The sequence below is a fragment of the Argentina silus genome (assembly GCF_951799395.1).
Source record: "Argentina silus genome assembly, chromosome: 1".
Lineage (NCBI taxonomy): Eukaryota > Metazoa > Chordata > Actinopteri > Argentiniformes > Argentinidae > Argentina > Argentina silus.
Genome location: NC_139655.1, coordinates 34,805,815 through 34,824,378, shown reverse-complemented (window position 1 = coordinate 34,824,378; position 18,564 = coordinate 34,805,815). Strand labels below are relative to the sequence as shown.

The 18,564-nt window shown below is 44.3% G+C and overlaps 2 protein-coding genes across 2 annotated transcripts in view; one reads left to right on the top strand and one right to left on the bottom strand.

Moving 5' to 3' along the window:
• The window catches only part of dnah5l (dynein, axonemal, heavy chain 5 like), a gene marked incomplete at its 5' end in the record, with an annotated part of 37,770 nt that extends 28,099 nt beyond the window's left edge, over positions 1-9,671 (top strand). The window contains 17 exons of the mRNA XM_083689404.1: positions 19-213; positions 428-583; positions 704-886; positions 1,071-1,241; positions 1,519-1,897; positions 2,616-2,737; positions 2,887-3,036; positions 5,160-5,324; positions 5,737-6,004; positions 6,168-6,289; positions 6,888-7,043; positions 7,172-7,363; positions 7,599-7,787; positions 7,934-8,066; positions 8,219-8,427; positions 8,789-9,010; positions 9,352-9,671. Coding sequence (XP_083545530.1) covers positions 19-213; positions 428-583; positions 704-886; positions 1,071-1,241; positions 1,519-1,897; positions 2,616-2,737; positions 2,887-3,036; positions 5,160-5,324; positions 5,737-6,004; positions 6,168-6,289; positions 6,888-7,043; positions 7,172-7,363; positions 7,599-7,787; positions 7,934-8,066; positions 8,219-8,427; positions 8,789-9,010; positions 9,352-9,573 — 3,234 coding nt within the window. The 3' untranslated portion in view covers positions 9,574-9,671. The remainder of the gene's footprint in view (positions 1-18; positions 214-427; positions 584-703; positions 887-1,070; positions 1,242-1,518; positions 1,898-2,615; positions 2,738-2,886; positions 3,037-5,159; positions 5,325-5,736; positions 6,005-6,167; positions 6,290-6,887; positions 7,044-7,171; positions 7,364-7,598; positions 7,788-7,933; positions 8,067-8,218; positions 8,428-8,788; positions 9,011-9,351) is intronic.
• A 7-nt stretch (positions 9,672-9,678) lies between these two features.
• Positions 9,679-18,440, bottom strand: cavin4b (caveolae associated protein 4b). The gene is made up of 2 exons (XM_083667760.1): positions 17,799-18,440; positions 9,679-11,751 (listed from the first exon to the last, which is right to left on the bottom strand). The coding sequence occupies exons 1-2, from the start codon at positions 18,165-18,167 to the stop codon at positions 11,161-11,163; spliced, it is 960 nt and encodes a 319-aa protein (XP_083523886.1). The 5' UTR covers positions 18,168-18,440; the 3' UTR covers positions 9,679-11,160.
• Between the last annotated feature and the right edge of the window lie 124 nt (positions 18,441-18,564).

Here is an 18,564-nt window from a genome sequence, read left to right as displayed (position 1 = left end):
TTGCCTTGCCTTCTGCAGGATGTGAACGTGATCACTATGCTGGTAGACAACACCACAGTAGGAGAATGGAACCTGCAGGGTCTACCCAACGATGACCTATCCATCCAGAACGGAATCATCGTGACTAAGGCATCGCGCTACCCACTCCTGATAGACCCACAGGGACAGGGAAAGATCTGGATCAAGAACCGCGAGAAGGACAGAGAGTTACAGGTAAGGAGTGAGTGACGGAAAGAGAAGGAGAAAGAGTGAGAAAGAGCGAGAGAGAGATACATAAAAGGTCATTTAGCACATAATTAAGTAAAATCTTGAGCTTAGACTCCATTGGATGAGCTTGTGAATTCAAATCTGTGTATCTACAACCTGGCCGGCCGTGATCTCTGTTTCTGGCAGTTGTTATTACCACCAATACCTGTCTTTACCCCAGGTGACATCTCTGAACCACAAGTACTTTCGCTCCCACCTGGAGGACTGCCTGTCTCTAGGACGCCCCCTGCTGCTGGAGGACATCGGGGAAGAGCTGGACCCTGCTCTGGACAATATCCTGGAGAAGAACGTCATCAAGTCTGGATCCACTTATAAAGTATAAAACAACAGATGACATGATGTGCTGTATTGGGAATGTGGTGTGTTGACATGACACACAATGTGTGTGTGTTTTACAACAGAGACAGCCATATACAATTTAGAATAAATCCTACAGGTGAAGGTGGGAGACAAGGAGGTCGATGTGATGAAGGGTTTTACCCTCTACCTCACCACCAAGTTGGCGAACCCTGCCTACAGCCCTGAGGTCAGCGCCAAGACCGCCGTGGTCGACTTCACGGTCACTCTAAAAGGTCTGGAGGACCAGCTACTGGGACGGGTCATCCTCATAGAGAAGCAGGTACCAATAGCACTGGTCACCCTCAACAAGCAGGTCTGATGCTAAGGTTACATGCATATACAGTAGGATTACTTCTCACACTTACAGTACAAACATAACAGTGGAGGCTGGTGGACGTAGAAATCGGAGGACCGGCTCATTGTAATGCATGGAACGGAATAAGGATATCAAACACCCTCTCTAGGAGCTGGAGTCGGAGCGTGTGAAGCTGCTGGAGGAGGTGACCTCTAACAAGAGGAAGATGCAGGAGCTAGAGGACAACCTGCTGTACCGTCTGACCAGCACTGAGGGCTCACTGGTGGAGGACGAGTCCCTTATAGAGGTCCTCAGGGTCACTAAGACCACAGCTGAGGAGGTATGGGGGAATCTGTGTATGTGTGCGTAGTGTGTGTGTGTGTGTGTGTGTGTGTGTGTGTGTGTGTGTGTGTGTGTGTGTGAGAGAGAGAGAGAGAGAGAGAGAGAGATGCCATCTATCTTGGACCATACGTACTGAGAGACATTGAATACCAGGTATTATGTATGACCCATGAACAGCAAGATGTGTGTGTGTGTGTGTTTGTGTGTGTGCATGTGTGCGTGCGTGTGTTGACAGTATTCAGGGTTTCATACATTTTCAATTGAACTTGAACCAGGTGAGTGAGAAGCTGACAGTGGCTGCAGAGACAGAGGTGAAGATCAACCATGCCAGGGAGGAGTACCGCCCTGTCGCCACCAGGGGCAGTATCCTCTACTTCCTCATAGTGGAGATGAGCCTCGTCAACATCATGTACCAAACCTCGCTACGGCAGTTCCTTGGAATCTTTGATTCCTCTATGGAACGCTCCACCAAGTCCCAGATCACCTCCAAACGCATCAGAAACATCATTGAGTTTCTGACCTATCAGGTGTTCCGCTACACGGCACGCGGCCTGTACGAGGACCACAAGTTCCTCTTCACTCTGCTTCTGGCTCTGAAGATAGACCTGCAGGCTAGGAACATCTCACACAACGAATTCCAGACCTTTATCAAAGGTTATCTCTCTATCTATGTATCTGTCTGTCCGTCTGTCTGTCAATCTATCAATCTATTCTATCTATCATAAATTAGTTTAGGCAGCTATTGACAGTCAGTAATGACACCCATTCCTCCTCTCCTCTCACCCCAGTAGGGTAGTGATCTCATAGGATTACTGATGGCACTTAGCCCACCCAGCAGGGGGGGTAACTGGATATCTCAGCCCCGGTTCAGCTTTCACCCCTCTGCTGACTGGTTCCACAGCTATTTTGGTGGCCAAATCCCCTCACTCACTCATTCACTCAGCTATCAGTGGCACTACGACTGCAGTCAGATTCGTTATCCCACTTCCTGATGTGTGCACTTGTTCACTGCGACTTTGTTGGGAGAAGTTCACTGACTGTCAGGAAGATTGGAACGACTGTTATGCCTGTCTAGCATATAGTCTATTCTACTCTATTCTATTCTATTCGATTTGATTCTATGTTCAGTGTTTATCAATCAATGTCCTGTACTGGAAATCTAGTAATATAATAATATTTCTGTCTGTAACAGACTCATTTACCCTCCATTTCTCAACCCCCCCTACTCTATACAGACTTTAAGAACTGACTTGTTGTTACAAGGGTAGCTAGATAATGATTACTCCTTCCAACATTTGGATTCTTCAAGGTCAATTCTAAATGAAACTTCCGGAATGAACCTTTAAATGCATCATGTATGTTGTTACCCCAGGCGGTGCGTCTCTGGACCTGAACTCAGTCGAGCCGAAGCCCCGGCGTTGGATCCTGGACATGACCTGGTTAAACCTGGTCCATTTGTCCAGCCTGCCCCCCTTCACCCAGCTCCTCATCCAGGTCACATTAATATATACATAATAGTTTTACAACACATTTATCTATTCATTCAGTTCATTCATTTACGGTATCTGTATGTATGCATGGCCTTGATGGAGCATTGTATAAAAACCTCGCACTGATTATTTCAAACGTAAAACGTTGTCCAGGTGAGCCACAATGAGCGTTCTTGGAGAGCCTGGTTCGACCAGCCCGCCCCTGAGGACGCCCCAGTGCCTGATGGGTATGACAGCATGCTGGACACCTTCCGGAAGCTGCTGTTGATCCGCAGCTGGTGCCCTGACCGCACCATTGCACAGGTGGGTTAGTAGCACCATCAGGTGGGTTAGTAGCACCCTCAAGTGGGTTAGTACAGTAGCACCATCAAGTGGGTTAGTACAGTAGCACCATCAGGTGGGTTAGTAGCACCATCAGGTGGGTTAGTAGCACCATCAAGTGGGTTAGTACAGTAGCACCATCAGGTGGGTTAGTACAGTAGCACCATCAAGTGGGTTAGTACAGTAGCACCATCAGGTGGGTTAGTAGCACCATCAGGTGGGTTAGTAGCACCATCAAGTGGGTTAGTACAGTAGCACCATCAGGTGGGTTAGTACAGTAGCACCATCAAGTGGGTTAGTACAGTAGCACCATCAGGTTGGTTAGTAGCACCATCAGGTGGGTTAGTAGCACCATCAGGTGGGTTAGTACAGTAGCACCATCAGGTGGGTTAGTACAGTAGCACCATCAGGTGGGTTAGTACAGTAGCACCATCAGGTGGGTTAGTACAGTAGCACCATCAGGTGGGTTGGCAGCACCAAAATTATTTCCACGTGTTTCATCTGAGCTGGGTAAATCCAGGGTAAGGCCTTTAGTTTTTGTCCCCTGAATACCTGGAATAACCTTCAAAACTCCAACTAGATTCTCTTGTGATTATCTGTTAAAGACCGTGATAAAGGATCTGTCATCTGAGGAGTGAATGTGCCTCAATCGATTATATTGCGTTAATTGTGTGTAATTGTTTGGAATGTAGGCTACTGCACAGTATTGTAATTTAATGTAATATATTGTTTGTCGTAGGTTAATGTAATGCAATGTAATGTAATGCAATGTAATTTAATGTAATGTATTCATTATATTATAATTATTATAATGTAAGCAGGGCTCCCCTGGAAAGAAGATCATGGTCTAAGTGGGATAATAATAATAATAATAAAAATAATACAAAAATGAACCTTTTTTTCCCCCACAGACCTTTTTAATCCTCCATTCTGAACCCAGACACGACCGCTCTGGCAGAAACACACTATGCTGATCAGGAACCATCTAAATTCAAATCCAAATTAATCTGCTTGCTGATCATTTAGAAAGGCTCATTTACGCCATAAACTGCGGTAACCAGGGAGAGAGAAAGGCACAGGTGTGTAATCATTTGTGAATGCATAGCGTCATAGACAAGCATCTCTCCTTTCAGACAGGGGGCTATAAAAAGCTCCCCTGAAATGAACCTGAACAGCTGACAGCCACACGTTGAGATAACCAGTTGGACTCTACCATATCTGTTCAGAGATGTCTAGTTCCATTACGTCTGCTGCTCCCCAAACCATCGCCACGCTCGACTAACCTTAATGCCTCACAGGGCCCCAAAGCTTCTGACAGGCAGCCAAGTTTCATTTGTATGAAGAAACAGCAAAGAGCTAAGGGGTTTGATGTTGAAATACACAGCTATATCAACAATTACAGCAGCTGTTTCAACAGTGAACAATCATGAATAGATTTGATAAGAATTTGATAACAGGTAACCTTTTTTATTTCATGATTTTACCGCCATCTGTTCTTACACCCACACACCCAAACATGCACACACGCACACACACACACACACACACACGCACACACACACACACACACACACATGCACGCACACACACACACGCACACACACACACGCACACACACACACACACACACACACACACACACACACACACACAGTTTCCTCACTTCAGATTTCTCAACCGTATGAGGTGATCTACTCATCTCTTCTGTATCCTTTAAATGAGACGTTAAACCAAGGTCCCGTCTCCCGAGTCGTTAAAGATCTCATGACACTTATCGGAAGAGTAGGCGTGTTAATGCCGGTGTCCTGGCTAAATTCCCAATCAGGCCCTCATACTATCATGGCCATCTAATCATCCCCTGCTTTCAGTTGCCTCATTCATCCCCTCTCCTCTCCCCTGCAACTCAACCCCAGGTCGTTGCTGTAAAAGAGAACATGTTCTCAGTCAACTTACCGAGTAAAATAAGGGATACATTCTTTTTTATTTTTTTTTATCATCATACCCAAAACCTACCTACAAAAATCTATTTAGACATGTTTATGTTTCAGTAGTATGACAGGTTTCACTCTCAGGCCCTGGTGAACCTCTGTGGTTGTGTGTTACAGGCGCGTCACTACATCTCTGAGTCCCTGGGGGGTGCGTACACAGAGGGAGTCATCCTGGACATGGAGGTCATGTGGGCGGAGAGCGACAAAAGGACGCCCATGGTCTGTTTCCTGTCTATGGGCTCAGACCCCACCGAGAACATCGAGCGGCTCGCCAAAGCCAAGGTGACTCTCTTCTGAGTGTCATGAGATCGTAATCATGAGGTGGCAGTCCTCTGTGGCTCAGTTGGTAGAGCGTGGCGCTAACAACGCTTAGGTTGTGGGTTCCTGCTGGGACCATGTATACTGAAAAATATATGCACTCACTGCAATGTAATCTTTGGATAACGGTGTCAGCTAAATGTCATATAATATGAACCATTACGTTTTAAATGATCTGCTTTTATGCAGAGCAGAAAGCAAATTGTTGCAAATCCTAGAATGATTTTCATCTCCAATATGCTCTACACACAGTTCCTTTTGGCATAGTTCTGTGGATACGCTGCAGTCAGAAACATCCATTATATGATGCAGGTCAGTCTTAATCGTGTTTATAGAGTCTTATGTAACAAGGTGCTGGGTGTCTCTGTCCCTGTAGGGGGCGCCATGCAGGGCCATCTCCATGGGGCAGGGCCAGGAGGTCCACGCTCGCAGGCTGTTGGCTCACAGCATGACTGACGGGGGCTGGCTCCTCCTTCAGAACTGCCACCTGGGACTCGACTTCCTGGATGAGCTACTGGAGTCCGTCACCACGGCGATAGACGTCCACGAGGGCTTCAGGGTGTGGCTAACCACGGAGGGTCATCCCAAGTTCCCCATCAATTTCCTGCAGTCTGCTATCAAGTTCACCAATGAGCCTCCTCAGGGTACGTCAAACAATACTTTTACTATCTATCTTCTTCACATTCATATCAATATGTTCAAACTTCTTTAAACATCATGTTTGTTTACTACATTGACGTTTAAACGTTAGCAGACATCTCCCTCACATTCATTTGAGTATAATTGTGTGTGCTGACCTGTATGCAGGTATGAAGGCCGGGTTAAAGAGGACATACAACAGTGTGACTCAGGAACAGCTGGAGATCACCAACCTGCCACAGTGGAAGCCATTGCTCTATGCTGTGGCCTTTCTACATACTACTGTACAGGTTTGGCTGCAACACTTATATACCAATGTCCTGAAACACTATCTTATACTCATCCGACCCCATCTTACCCCATATCCCAGTCCAAACCAATTGGAACCTGAAAACTAAGTTTAAAAAGTACCTAGTAGATAAAATATGTTTGTAATAACTGTTAAAATGAATAAAGCAAACAAATTAGTTTGGTACTTTCGATAAGGGTGGTAGTGGTTGGGCAAAAAAAACTAAAAAACAGTTTACCTACAGTAATTGTTTTACTCCACTCTCATCCCCATGTTATGTTGTTGTTGCTATCAGGAGAGGCGTAAGCTATCTTGTTTGTTGTCTTGTTGTCTTGTTGTTGCTATCAGGAGAGGTGTGAGTTATCTTGTTTGTTGTCTTGTTGTCTTGTTGTTGCTATCAGGAGAGGTGTGAGCTATCTTGTTTGTTGTCTTGTTGCTATCAGGAGAGGTGTGAGCTATCTTGTTTGTTGTCTTGTTGTCTTGTTGTTGCTATCAGGAGAGGTGTGAGCTATCTTGTTTGTTGTCTTGTTGCTATCAGGAGAGGTGTGAGCTATCTTGTTTGTTGTCTTGTTGTCTTGTTGTCTTGTTGTTGCTATCAGGAGAGGCGTAAGTTTGGTCCTCTGGGCTGGAACATCCCATATGAGTTCAACCAGGCTGACTTCACCTCCAGTATGCAGTTTGTCCAGAACCACCTGGATGACCTGGACGTGAAGAGGGGGGTCAACTGGAGCTGCCTGCGCTACATGCTAGGGGAGGTACTGTCTAATCCAACTAAACATTACCTACATAAGACTTGGGTGTGTCATAATAAGACTTATCATAAGCACATGCGGTCTCCTTTTAATGTCAAGAATTCAAATGTATCTTTCACTTCAACTTTAAGGTCCAGTATGGGGGCCGTGTCACAGACGATTTGGACAAACATCTTCTCAACACGTTCACATGCGTGTGGTTCAGTGAGAACACATTTGCTGACAAGTTCTGCTTCTACAAGGGCTACACCATCCCCAAGGCCAAGAGTGTACAGGAATACCTGCTGCATATAGACACTCTGCCACTGGTCGACTCACCTGAGGTAGGACAAGGTGTACAAGGTGTTACTGGTTTCTTTGGCTTTATTCAGAACAAGCAGCTGATGAGTGGAAATGAGTCCATGATTTTATTCAATCATTTATATATTCATTCATATCATACAGTATATATACTGTATGTATTCATTAATTCATTCATATATTCATTAATATAATATACTTACTGTATGTAGTCATTCAATCATTCATTCACTCATTCAATGTTCGGCTGTCAAACAGGTGTTTGGCCTCCACCCCAATGCTGACATCACCTACCAGACCAACCTGGCCAATGAGACGCTGAGTACCATCATCAACATCCAACCGAAGGACAGCGGGGGTGGGGCAGGGGAGACCAGAGAGGCTGCGGTACAGAGACTAGCCAATGAGATGCTGGAGAAACTACCACCTGACTATGTACCTCACGAGGTAAACAATCGAAAGACCCAACAACAGGCGTACAGTATGAATGTACTACAGTGGTTTTGTATTGTAGTGTACAGCTTTGACATTTAATTTGCTATTGTCTCTGTTTTGATGCACAATATCATGGTCTCTTCTATTGTGGCTTTCAGGTCAGAGTTCACCTTCAGAAGATGGGTCTCTTCCAGCCAATGAACATCTTCCTGCGCCAGGAGATCGACCGCATGCAGCGAATCATCTTCTCTGTACGCAGCACGCTCACTGATCTGAAACTTGCCATCGATGGTCAGTCTCTCCAAAGAGTTCTCCATCACATAATGTCCACATTACTGAATCAATGCACTGTACACAGTGGTTGCAAATACAGATAGATACTGTAGATCCCTGTTTGAACTCTGACCTCCCTCAACTCCCCACCCCCCCTCATCCATCTTCAGGTACGATCATCATGTCAGAGGACCTGCGGGACGCTCTAGACAACATGTACGACGCCCGGATCCCCCGACTGTGGCAGAGGATCAGCTGGGAGTCGGCTACACTGGGGTTCTGGTACACTGAGCTGCTGGAGAGGAACCTCCAGTTCCACAGTTGGATCTTCTCTGGACGACCCTGTCAGTTCTGGCTGACTGGCTTCTTCAACCCACAGGTGGGCAGGCAGATCAGAGGTGGTGTCTTTGGTTGATGTCATTCTTATGTTTGAAAAAAGTGTTCAAAACGCTCAAAAGCTCCACGGGCCCATAATTGGGCCCATATTCTGGTTTCATTTGATTGTCAATTGGATTATTGTTTACTTTATCTCTTTATTCTGAACTATGATCTGAGCACATCCACACAAAACTTCAAGATGTCACCTATCAAATGGCATCCTGCTTTTGTATCTGATCATGTTATAAGCAGTTTAGTTTGGGTCTGGTTTTTAAGCGGAAATGAGTCAAATAGGGCATGGAGTTTAAGAGTTTAACACAGGGGTGGGACACAAAGCCATTGTGTGTATGTTTGTCCCCCAGGGTTTTCTGACAGCCATGAGACAAGAGACCACACGGATGAACGTGTCTAAGGGCTGGGCGCTGGACACGGTCGTCCTGCACAACGACGTCACCAGGATGATGAGGGAGGACGTCACAGCCCCCCCGCCTGATGACATGGGCGGGGTCTACATCTATGGACTTTTCCTGGACGGGGCGGGCTGGGACCGCAGGAACGTCAAACTTTCCGAGTCACCACCAAAGGTCAGCAGACCTTTCAACCTCTCTTTTTCAACCAGAATAATGATATATATTTATGATGAATGATTTATTTATGTGATTACGTATTCATATTACGTATTCATCTTGTTTAGATGTTTTGTACTCACAAGTGCCATAGGGATGGTTCTTACCTTGCTCCACTTTAGTTCACTTCATAAATTACTTAATGTAACATCAATAGAAAAGTTATTACAGTAATTACAGTGTTGTTACACAGATATAGAGCAAAGTGCCATCCTTTAGCTGACTGAACTAACTTGATATTCTGGCCCTGAGAGAGGTTAGGGGTTGTTTTGGGACTGAGCCTTGCTGTGTTCCTTCAGGTCCTCTTCACCCCTCTACCTGTGGTCCATGTGTACGCCATCAGCACAATGGCGGCAGATGCCAAACGCCAAACGCAGGGCGTGAGCCTGTACCCCTGCCCTGTGTACAAGAAACCCAGACGCACCGACCTGACCTACATCTTCTCTCTGCTGCTGCGCACCATCCAAATACCAGACCACTGGACACTACGGGGGGTGGCGCTGCTCTGTGACTGCAAATGAGTGTGTGTGTGTGTGTGTGTAGGGGGCTGGGGGAAGGTGGATCATAGTCATAGTCTACCTGTTATTCATATCAATAAGGTCACATCATAACAAATGCAATCAACATTCTGTTCACTGAAAACCCTGTGAAAAAGTTTTTATTAGAGTATCATACTTACATTACAATAACAGTAATGAGACAATATATAACTTTTTTACTGTTCTAGTCTGATTGTCATAACCTGTTATGACAGTATTATGAAAGCTTCTGTTAGACGTAATCCCAATAACGTCAGTTCAGTATTGATATATTGCATGTGTAAGAAAAATGAATGTATAATTCAAGTGTGATACTGTCCCTTTTGTACAGACCTTTTTAATCAAGAGGAAAGAATGGTGTTCAATGAATAGTTCCAATATCTACAACTAATCATAGAAGAGTATCATAAAGTAACATGCAGGACACAGTGTGCTACCTCTCTCTGACAGTAGAGGAGATTTAAGTTGAATCGACACGCAAAGTGACATAAATACCCATAAATAAACTACACTCAAAATACCTTCTCTCTAAATATACCTACAGTCATGCAAAATCACTCACTCTATTGGAGCAACCAACTGTTAGACAAACCACATGTGTTTGGTACCATTCCTGATTCCGTTCCATGCATTACAATGAGCCCGTCCTCTGATTTCTCCCTCCACCAGCCTTCCCTGGTATGAATGGCTTCAGGTGTTACCTTACAGTACTGTAGCTACACAGCACTAGGTGAGCTAAGCATGCATATGCATAAATAGACATCTGCAGATGTTTCCCTCATAGAGAGCCTAACACTCACTAAGCCTGTACTTGGTCTATTCCTACTGGCCATTTATACAGCAAATCCATTTTTTCTCCCTCACCCTCGCTTTTAAATAACACAATTTGTCAGCAATATTTAATCTGCTGTCATTGTTTCTAGATCTAACTCAGAAACCATCTGATTGATTTCTGCATAAGAAAGTCTATTCAATAACAATGAATTACAATGCCTTGGGGTTGCATTTACAGTATTCAGAGTCAAACTCATCACACATGCTTACCATTGCTGCAGTACAAAATGTTTACTTAATAAAGTACCTTAATTCAACCATACATACCACAACCACATTACAACTTCCGTCACTTGTATAGAGTCGTCCTAATATACCATATTCAATTTTTCAACATGCAAAACGAAGACAATATAATGTCAGCTACATCATAAATATGCTGACATCAGTAGAAAAGTTCCAATCCCACACAATTCTTGTCAGTTTATTTGTTTTGTATACTCCATAGTCCATGTTTAATGTAAACAAGAAAAATCAACAAAAAAACACCTGTGCTACCTATGTAAATCCTTGAATCCCCAAAACAAAGATGATGTCACACGAGCATTAAATGTGTGGAGAACAAACTCATCTGCTTGAATTTCTAACTGGCCCGTTTCACTGTGTCATTTCTTCTCTAACTTCCCTTTGGAAAAACAACAACAACAACAACAAAACACTCCGTCTCAGTGGTCAGTCCTTCAAAAAGAACACGTGTGTGTGCTTCTTCCCTTTTCTTTGACATTTGACCTCTGTTTATGAGAGCTGCTTCATGTCATACATGGGGACCTCTGACTCCTCCCCCTTGCCCTCATCTGCAGCCTCCGCGGTCACCTCTGTGTAGGTGACTTCAGGGCTGGGCTTGCGGCCCTTGGGTGGGGGGACAGGGGCAGCCCCCTCGGTGGCCCCCTCCGCCCCCTCCTGCCCCTCTGCTACAGTCCTCTCTTTCTTCAGGTTCAGTTTGGCCGGGACGTTCTTGGCGATGTTCTCCTTCAGACGCTCCCCAGACTTCTTCAACCTCTCCCCTGACTGGCGGATCTTCTCCCTGCGTTCTGCCGTCACAATACGCTCGCCCAGCTTGTTGACTTTAGTACCCAGGTTCTCCCTGGTCTTGGAGATGTTCTCACGGGAGAATGTGGCCTTGAAGCTCTCGATGCGCGTGAGACCCGTCTTCTTCACTTTAGCGGCGGAGGCTGAGTCAGCCTCCTCCACCACCATGTACTCCTCATCTGACTCTGGTGGGAGCTCGAACTTGTCAGGTTCCACCTCGGCAGCACTGGGTGCTCTAGGTTCTTTCGGTTCCTTTGGTTCCTTTGGTGCCGCCACAGCTGGGACCTCGTTGTCTCCCTGTAATGAGAGCAGAGACCAGAATGAATACCGTAGGAACAACTTGAGCACAACAGCACAACAGGGAGACACAGAAACTGTCACAGTGAGTCTGCCTCCTGCTAATCCCGGAACCCAGAATCTCAAATGGAGAGTCTGACGAGTGAGACTAGCCTCCTGCCACTTTCTGCAAGATCTGTTCATCAAACGAAACAGTCAAGATAAAAACAAGTCTGAAAAGGGAGGAAGACTGTGGATTAAGGACCATAACACTGACACACTAAAACCTGGAGGAGATCAATCCTAATAGATTTATTATGCCATTTTCCTCTGAATAACAACTGTGTATCACTGCCCTATCTGTAATGATGAATGAAGAACTGTATCTGAAGTCCCCTTAATATGTGCAATAGAAGTATTAACACACAGTAATGTCCAGTTTGCATACCACAGTTTAGAATGTTGGGTAGTGTGACGAAGTTTGATGTAGGAGCCTACTCCACCAACCTCTATTACACTATTGAGAAGAAAATGTCAGCTTGTTATGACATTTCCAAGAAGAAAATAAATCATTGTGATGAAGAGGGTTCAGATAGTTAGAGGACAGTAAAACAAAAATGATGGGTATCTGAACCCAAAATACCCTACCTGGGATTATCGACCTGATAACGTCTTCCTACACCTGTGTAATAACATACAGTATTAACACCTGTAGTAACAACATTGTATCATCATGTTGCTGCACAATAATGGAGTTGTTTTTTTGCAATTGCTTTGTAATGGAGATGAGCAGTTGTTATTATTGTTATTAAGTGTAACAGAGAATTTTATAAATTGTGCATCTCAAAATGAAGGGATTGATTTCCAATATTGTGTGATATATGTTTTCCTTATAGTACATGAACACACAGAGTCAGATGATATTTCAAAAGAGAACACTTTATTTTATTATTATTAATTATTCTATGAGATGCACTTTATATAATTAGCTGCTATATACAGTGTTTGAGAGATGTCCACCATTAGATATGAAAAGCTCTACAACATTACTCAAAAGTTCCCCTGAGTTATTAGCACCATTCTTGTAGATACACTTACATGTCATAACAAATACATTGTAAATCTGTTGATGAGATTATTGGTTTCATCTAATCTTGTTCATGTATCAGATGTGTACAGGTTCACATGGATGTCTCTGTCCCCTTGCTTGCTGGAGGTTACTGAGGAATGGGAGATGCTTCCATGGGCCTTCAGCTCATTGATCCTTTCAAAAGATTTTCACAAGAGAAAAACCACTTCTTAACATCATATCTTAACATGAGAAGGTCTCCTACACTAAATTTGGACTTAAACACTGCTACATTCATGTGTCGCTCCTATATATACTGAATGATAAAAAATTTTATGCAATTGGTTATAATAATAATATTATAATATATATAATATTATATTATAATAGCTTATAATAACTTCAACAAGCCATTATGAATTTTTCAATAATCCAGTAAATGCTAAATGCTGTAAATTCAAATGTATTAGTGTACACTACCTGTAAATAATAGTGTTACCTAGAAGTTGATCTGTGAACTGGAACCTTGATTTGTGCTCTATTAATACTGTAGGCCTACACACACCTGTTTATGTAGCTCAGTGTTAGGCCGCAGAAAGCTAAACATACCACTAGTGCATAGTGTTGGGTACTTTATTATACCGCGTAAGAAGCAAGCTGTCTCAGTTTCACCAAGCTGCTGTATCAGTTTTACTGTGCGCAGTATCACTATTGGTTAGGCAACATTATTTAATATTATAACTATAACTATAAATATAACACACTATTGGTTAGGCAACTGCGTGACCCAATGTAATTTTATTAGGAAATGGAGTAAACTGTATTTATGCTCCATTCACAACGAAAAAGGTTTTCCCTGGCAAAGAGTTGCTGCACTGTTCCATCATAGTAAATTCCCAACCAAGCAGAACCGGGCTAACTTTCAGACCTGACCCTAGCTTGATTAGCTGTCAGACTTGACCCTAGCTTGCTTAGCTGGCTGTAACTGTCAGACCTGACCCTAGCTTGGTTAGCTGGCTGTAACTGTCAAGACTTGACCCTAGCTTGGTTAGCTGGCTGTAACTGTCAGACTTGACCCTAGCTTGGTTAGCTGGCTGTAACTGTCAGACTTGACCCTAGCTTGGTTAGCTGTCAGACCTGACCCTAGCTTGGTTAGCTGTCAGACCTGACCCTAGCTTGGTTAGCTGTCAGACCTGACCCTAGCTTGGTTAGCTGTCAGACTTGACCCTAGCTTGGTTAGCTGTCAGACTTGACCCTAGCTTGGTTAGCTGTCAGACCTGACCCTAGCTTGGTTAGCTGTCAGACCTGACCCTAGCTTGGTTAGCTGTCAGACTTGACCCTAGCTTGGTTAGCTGTCAGACCTGACCCTAGCTTGGTTAGCTGTCAGACCTGACCCTAGCTTGGTTAGCTGTCAGACTTGACCCTAGCTTGGTTAGCTGTCAGACTTGACCCTAGCTTGGTTAGCTAGCAGTAACTGTCAAACTCGACCCTAGCTTGGTTAGCTGGCTGGGTAGTGTGTAAGAGGTTGTGGTGCCCTGGTTGAGCTGCATAAGAAAGGTCTCCTCAGCACTATATGACACCTGACATTAACGCTGGCATTTCCAAACCTTTGAATGTGTGAAATGACAGCACTGTGTGCTCATGGAACTAACAGGCTGAGCCACTGTCACGTCAAATCAAGCAAACATGTTTATTGTTTTTAATAGAATACAATTATTACAATGTATTCCTTAGCCCTATATTTGTATGTTTTCCCTTGTGTGTGTGTGTGTGTGTGTGTGTGTGTGTGTGTGTGTGTGTGTGTGTGTGTGTGTGTGTTTAAAGTGTTTGTTTTTCCAGCACATGATTGCACATTGACAATGTGTTCCTTCTGTTCTCTTGATCACTAATGTTCTACTCCCTGTGCGTGTATCTCTCCGTCAGTGGCCTATTAACCCTCTGACATACTGGTTCTATATTAGGAGATGAGTCTTCTGACAAGACTGCCTCTCAGAATAACTCTGACCTGCTGTCAGCTGGCCTGTTCACTTACAGTAGAGTAGACCATGCAAGGAAGCAGCAGGCTAGTGTACAATTAATATCAGTCCTGATACACCAGTACACCAGTGGAGGCTGGTGGTTTTTAGAGTGAGGCGCTGTGAAGCCCCAAAGTCACTTCTCACAGACTGCATGAAGCAGGAAGTGCCTTCATTGTGGGAAGCACTTTTCATGACCAATCATGAATGATTTCTTGACACATACAGTGTGTACCTGAATCAGGAAAAGCCCAATATGATGTGTGGACAGTGGTAGGATATAAATCATTATGGTATTTGAGAGATCTTTTGATTGGGCATATATGTTCAGCTGATCATATATGTTCAGCTGTGTTATGTGGTGATTATTCAAAGAGAATTCATAGGACTTTTTATTGAGGATTTCAATAGCCGGCATGTTGTCACTGCCATGTTTTCAAGCCGTGCCGTCAGAATTGCACTTCATTGTCCAACTTGAGACTGCACAGATACACTGTCCCGCCTATTCTTGTCTAGCCTTGCTTGAATTCTAGTTGGGTTCAATTTTGAAGTCAAACAAGTCCAATTTCTTCTTGATTTTACACCATACACTCACCAGCCACTTTATTAGGTACACCTTGCTAGTACCGGATTGGACCTCCCTTTGCTCTCAAAACAGCCTCAATTCTTTGTGGCATTGATTCCACAAGACGTTGGAAACATTCCTTTGAGATTTTGATATTGACATGATAGCATCATTGCTGCAGATTTGTCGGCTGCACATCCATGATGCGAATCTCCCGTTCCACCACATCCCAAAGGTGCTCTATTGGATTGAGATCTGGTGACTGTGGAGGCCATTGGAGTACAGTGAACTCATTGTCATGTTCAAGAAACCAGTTTGAGATGATGTGAGCTTTGTGACATGGCGCGTTATCCTGCTGGAAGTAGCCATCAGAAGATAGGTACACTGTGGTCATAAAGGGATGGACTTGGTCAGCAACAATTCTCAGGTAGGGTGTGGCATTTAAACGATGCTCAATTGGTACTAAGGGGCCCAAAGTGTGCCAAGAAAATATCCCCCACACCATTAGATATTTGCGTTAACGAGCAGTTGAACAGGTGTACCTAATAAAGTGGCCGGTGAGTGTATGTCGAACCGCAAAGGACATTTTGCTGACGTTCCTTCGTTTTCTCCCATATATCAGGTTCCAAACATTGAATATCCAATGGAGTCATAGTAACACTCTCCAAAGTAAAGCAATAACACAAATGAACATAATGCATGATTGATAACACCTTTTGTTCAACTTGAGGGTAAATAATTGTTAGGATTTATTGTGGTACAGGCCTAATAATCATGGTATCACAATAAAATAGTTGTACCCTATTATATTTTCTTAATTACAGTTTAAGGGGTTATGTTACACACACCGCTATGCATAAGCAGATTGTTTGTGGATAATTTGATGTTGAGTGCTGGGGAAATCAATAAAAAAAAGCCTTTAGGTGATGTTTGGTGCTGTAATTAATGAATGTTTGAGTTACTGCGCTGGTAATGATTGTCTGTAATAGATCCAAATTATTGCTATTGTACTGCTGCATTTTCCCTGTTGCCTAAAATGATTTTAATTTCCCCAGAGAGCGCAAAAGACCTTCCCGTAGATGGGATGATCATAAAAATGATGCCAACTCTATTCAACCAGTATCTTTTTAAAAACATCTCTACATCCCGTGATGTGCATGCACCATGTTTGCAGCCATCTATTGGTAACTCATAGCCTACTCATAGCCTCTTGAAGACTCCTAAACACTTGCGTTATGAGAACTTTTTGTCTAAAGAATCTAGATAACTTATTCATATGCCTAAAAATAGGACCAAATGTGCGTCACTCTCTGAATTTTCTAGCACTTATGACCTGTTTCCTTCTCTGAGAGGCTTGATAACTACCGGCCTAGACCTTGTTGAACTCCTAAAGCTGGCTATCATGTTTGTTATCAACCTGGCTATCATGTTTGTTCTCAACCTGGCTATCATGTTTGTTGTCAACCTGGCTATCATGTTTGTTATCAACCTGGCTATCATGTTTGTTATCAACCTGGCTATCATGTTTGTTATCAATGCTCATCATATCATGCTCAGCCCAATAGGTTTGTTATTGATTGATTGATTGATTGATTTGCTTTTTCACAGCATGTCTCTCTTTCTGCAATTCCCTTGAACCATGAAACTGTGTAGAGCTCTCTCCTGCTCTCCGGAGAGATTGTGGAAAATATGGCACATTGTGACACTGTACAGTGAAATAAGAGGAAATGACTAGTATATTTTTTGATGCATTTTAGCACAATATATTGTGCGGTTAGATGTTAGTCAACTAACCCTGTTTGAATTGCTCATTGATGCATTTTAGAGTTTCATGTTGTTCTGTACAAATAATAACTGCCATTTGACCTCCCCTTCTCCTCAAATAAAATGGCGGCTCAATTCGACCCCAATTCCCGCCATGGAGGCTTAACCCAAATCCTATTGTCATTGGCTACGAGCCACATAGCTCAGTATTCATGAGGGCAGCGTCTAACCTTTTACTGGATGGCAGTTTGTCATGCGTCCTGTCAAAGCTAGCCAGGCCCTGAAATAATCAGGTCATCGTTGGGATCTCCTGCAGCTGTTTGTTCTGAAGGCCAAAGTCAAATTGAGCCTGTTCCATTCCCCCTAAAACTGGCCATGCTTTGGTTTATTTCTGCTAGCTCACTGATCTCTCTTCGTATAAACACTTTACAGTAACACAAGCTCTTATTCCTCCTGTCTCAATGCTTTTTGTCACAGCAAACATCTCAGCTAGAGATCATAGGTTTGAAACAATATACGACCAGATCTAACTACAACCGCTGACAACCTGATCCTTTCAAATCCAATCTCCTGACGGAGGAGAGGATGATTAATTTGCACGCACACACACACGCTCGTACACTGCATATTAGTATGGACTGGACCATGTGCTCACCTGGTAGATAACAACTCTGAACTTGTTCTTGGACAACAGCTCCTCCTGAGTGGCCTCTACCTTCTTGACCCGAATATTCTGGTTCTCCACTCGGACGCGCACGTCCTTGACGTGACAGCTGACCTTCCGGGTCTTCTCCAGCAGCTTGTCGACCGTGCTGCTGGTCGCCGCGTGGTCGACGGTCAGCTTCACCACGTCCGCCTGGATGGTCTTGACGTTGTTCTCCAGCTCCAGCTGCCTCTCCTCCATACGCTGCTGACACGTCTGGACGTTGTCGATGATCCCCGCCACGCGCTCCAACAGTGCCATGATCGTCACAGAGTCGTCCCCGGCCTCAGCCAAATCCAGTTTGTCAGCCATGGCGGTCATGTAGCGCCTGGTCTCGGATCCACAGGAGAAAGGCGGAGGTGACTGACCCTCTCTGTACGGAGAGTTATTAGTTAGAGACTCGGTGAGGGGAGCCTCTGGCCTCTAGGTCGTTTCTCGAGATGGAGAGTCAGAAGACCAGCAGGTGTAGGGAAGGGCTGAGGAGCTGGATCATGAAGGGCTGAGGAGCTGGATCATGGGGGCTGCGGGCGGCAGCAGACACCTCGGCCAGACAAACTCACCCTGCGACTAGTGCCTCACCCCCGGAACCTCTAGAACACGGAGGCTCCACCTCTCTGGGAGTGGGTGTGGGCAGCTCAGGGGGGAAAGCGGGGGCAGAGAGAGAGAGAGAGAGAGAGATGGGGTACCAGACTCGACAGACTAGACCCCCCCCCCCCAC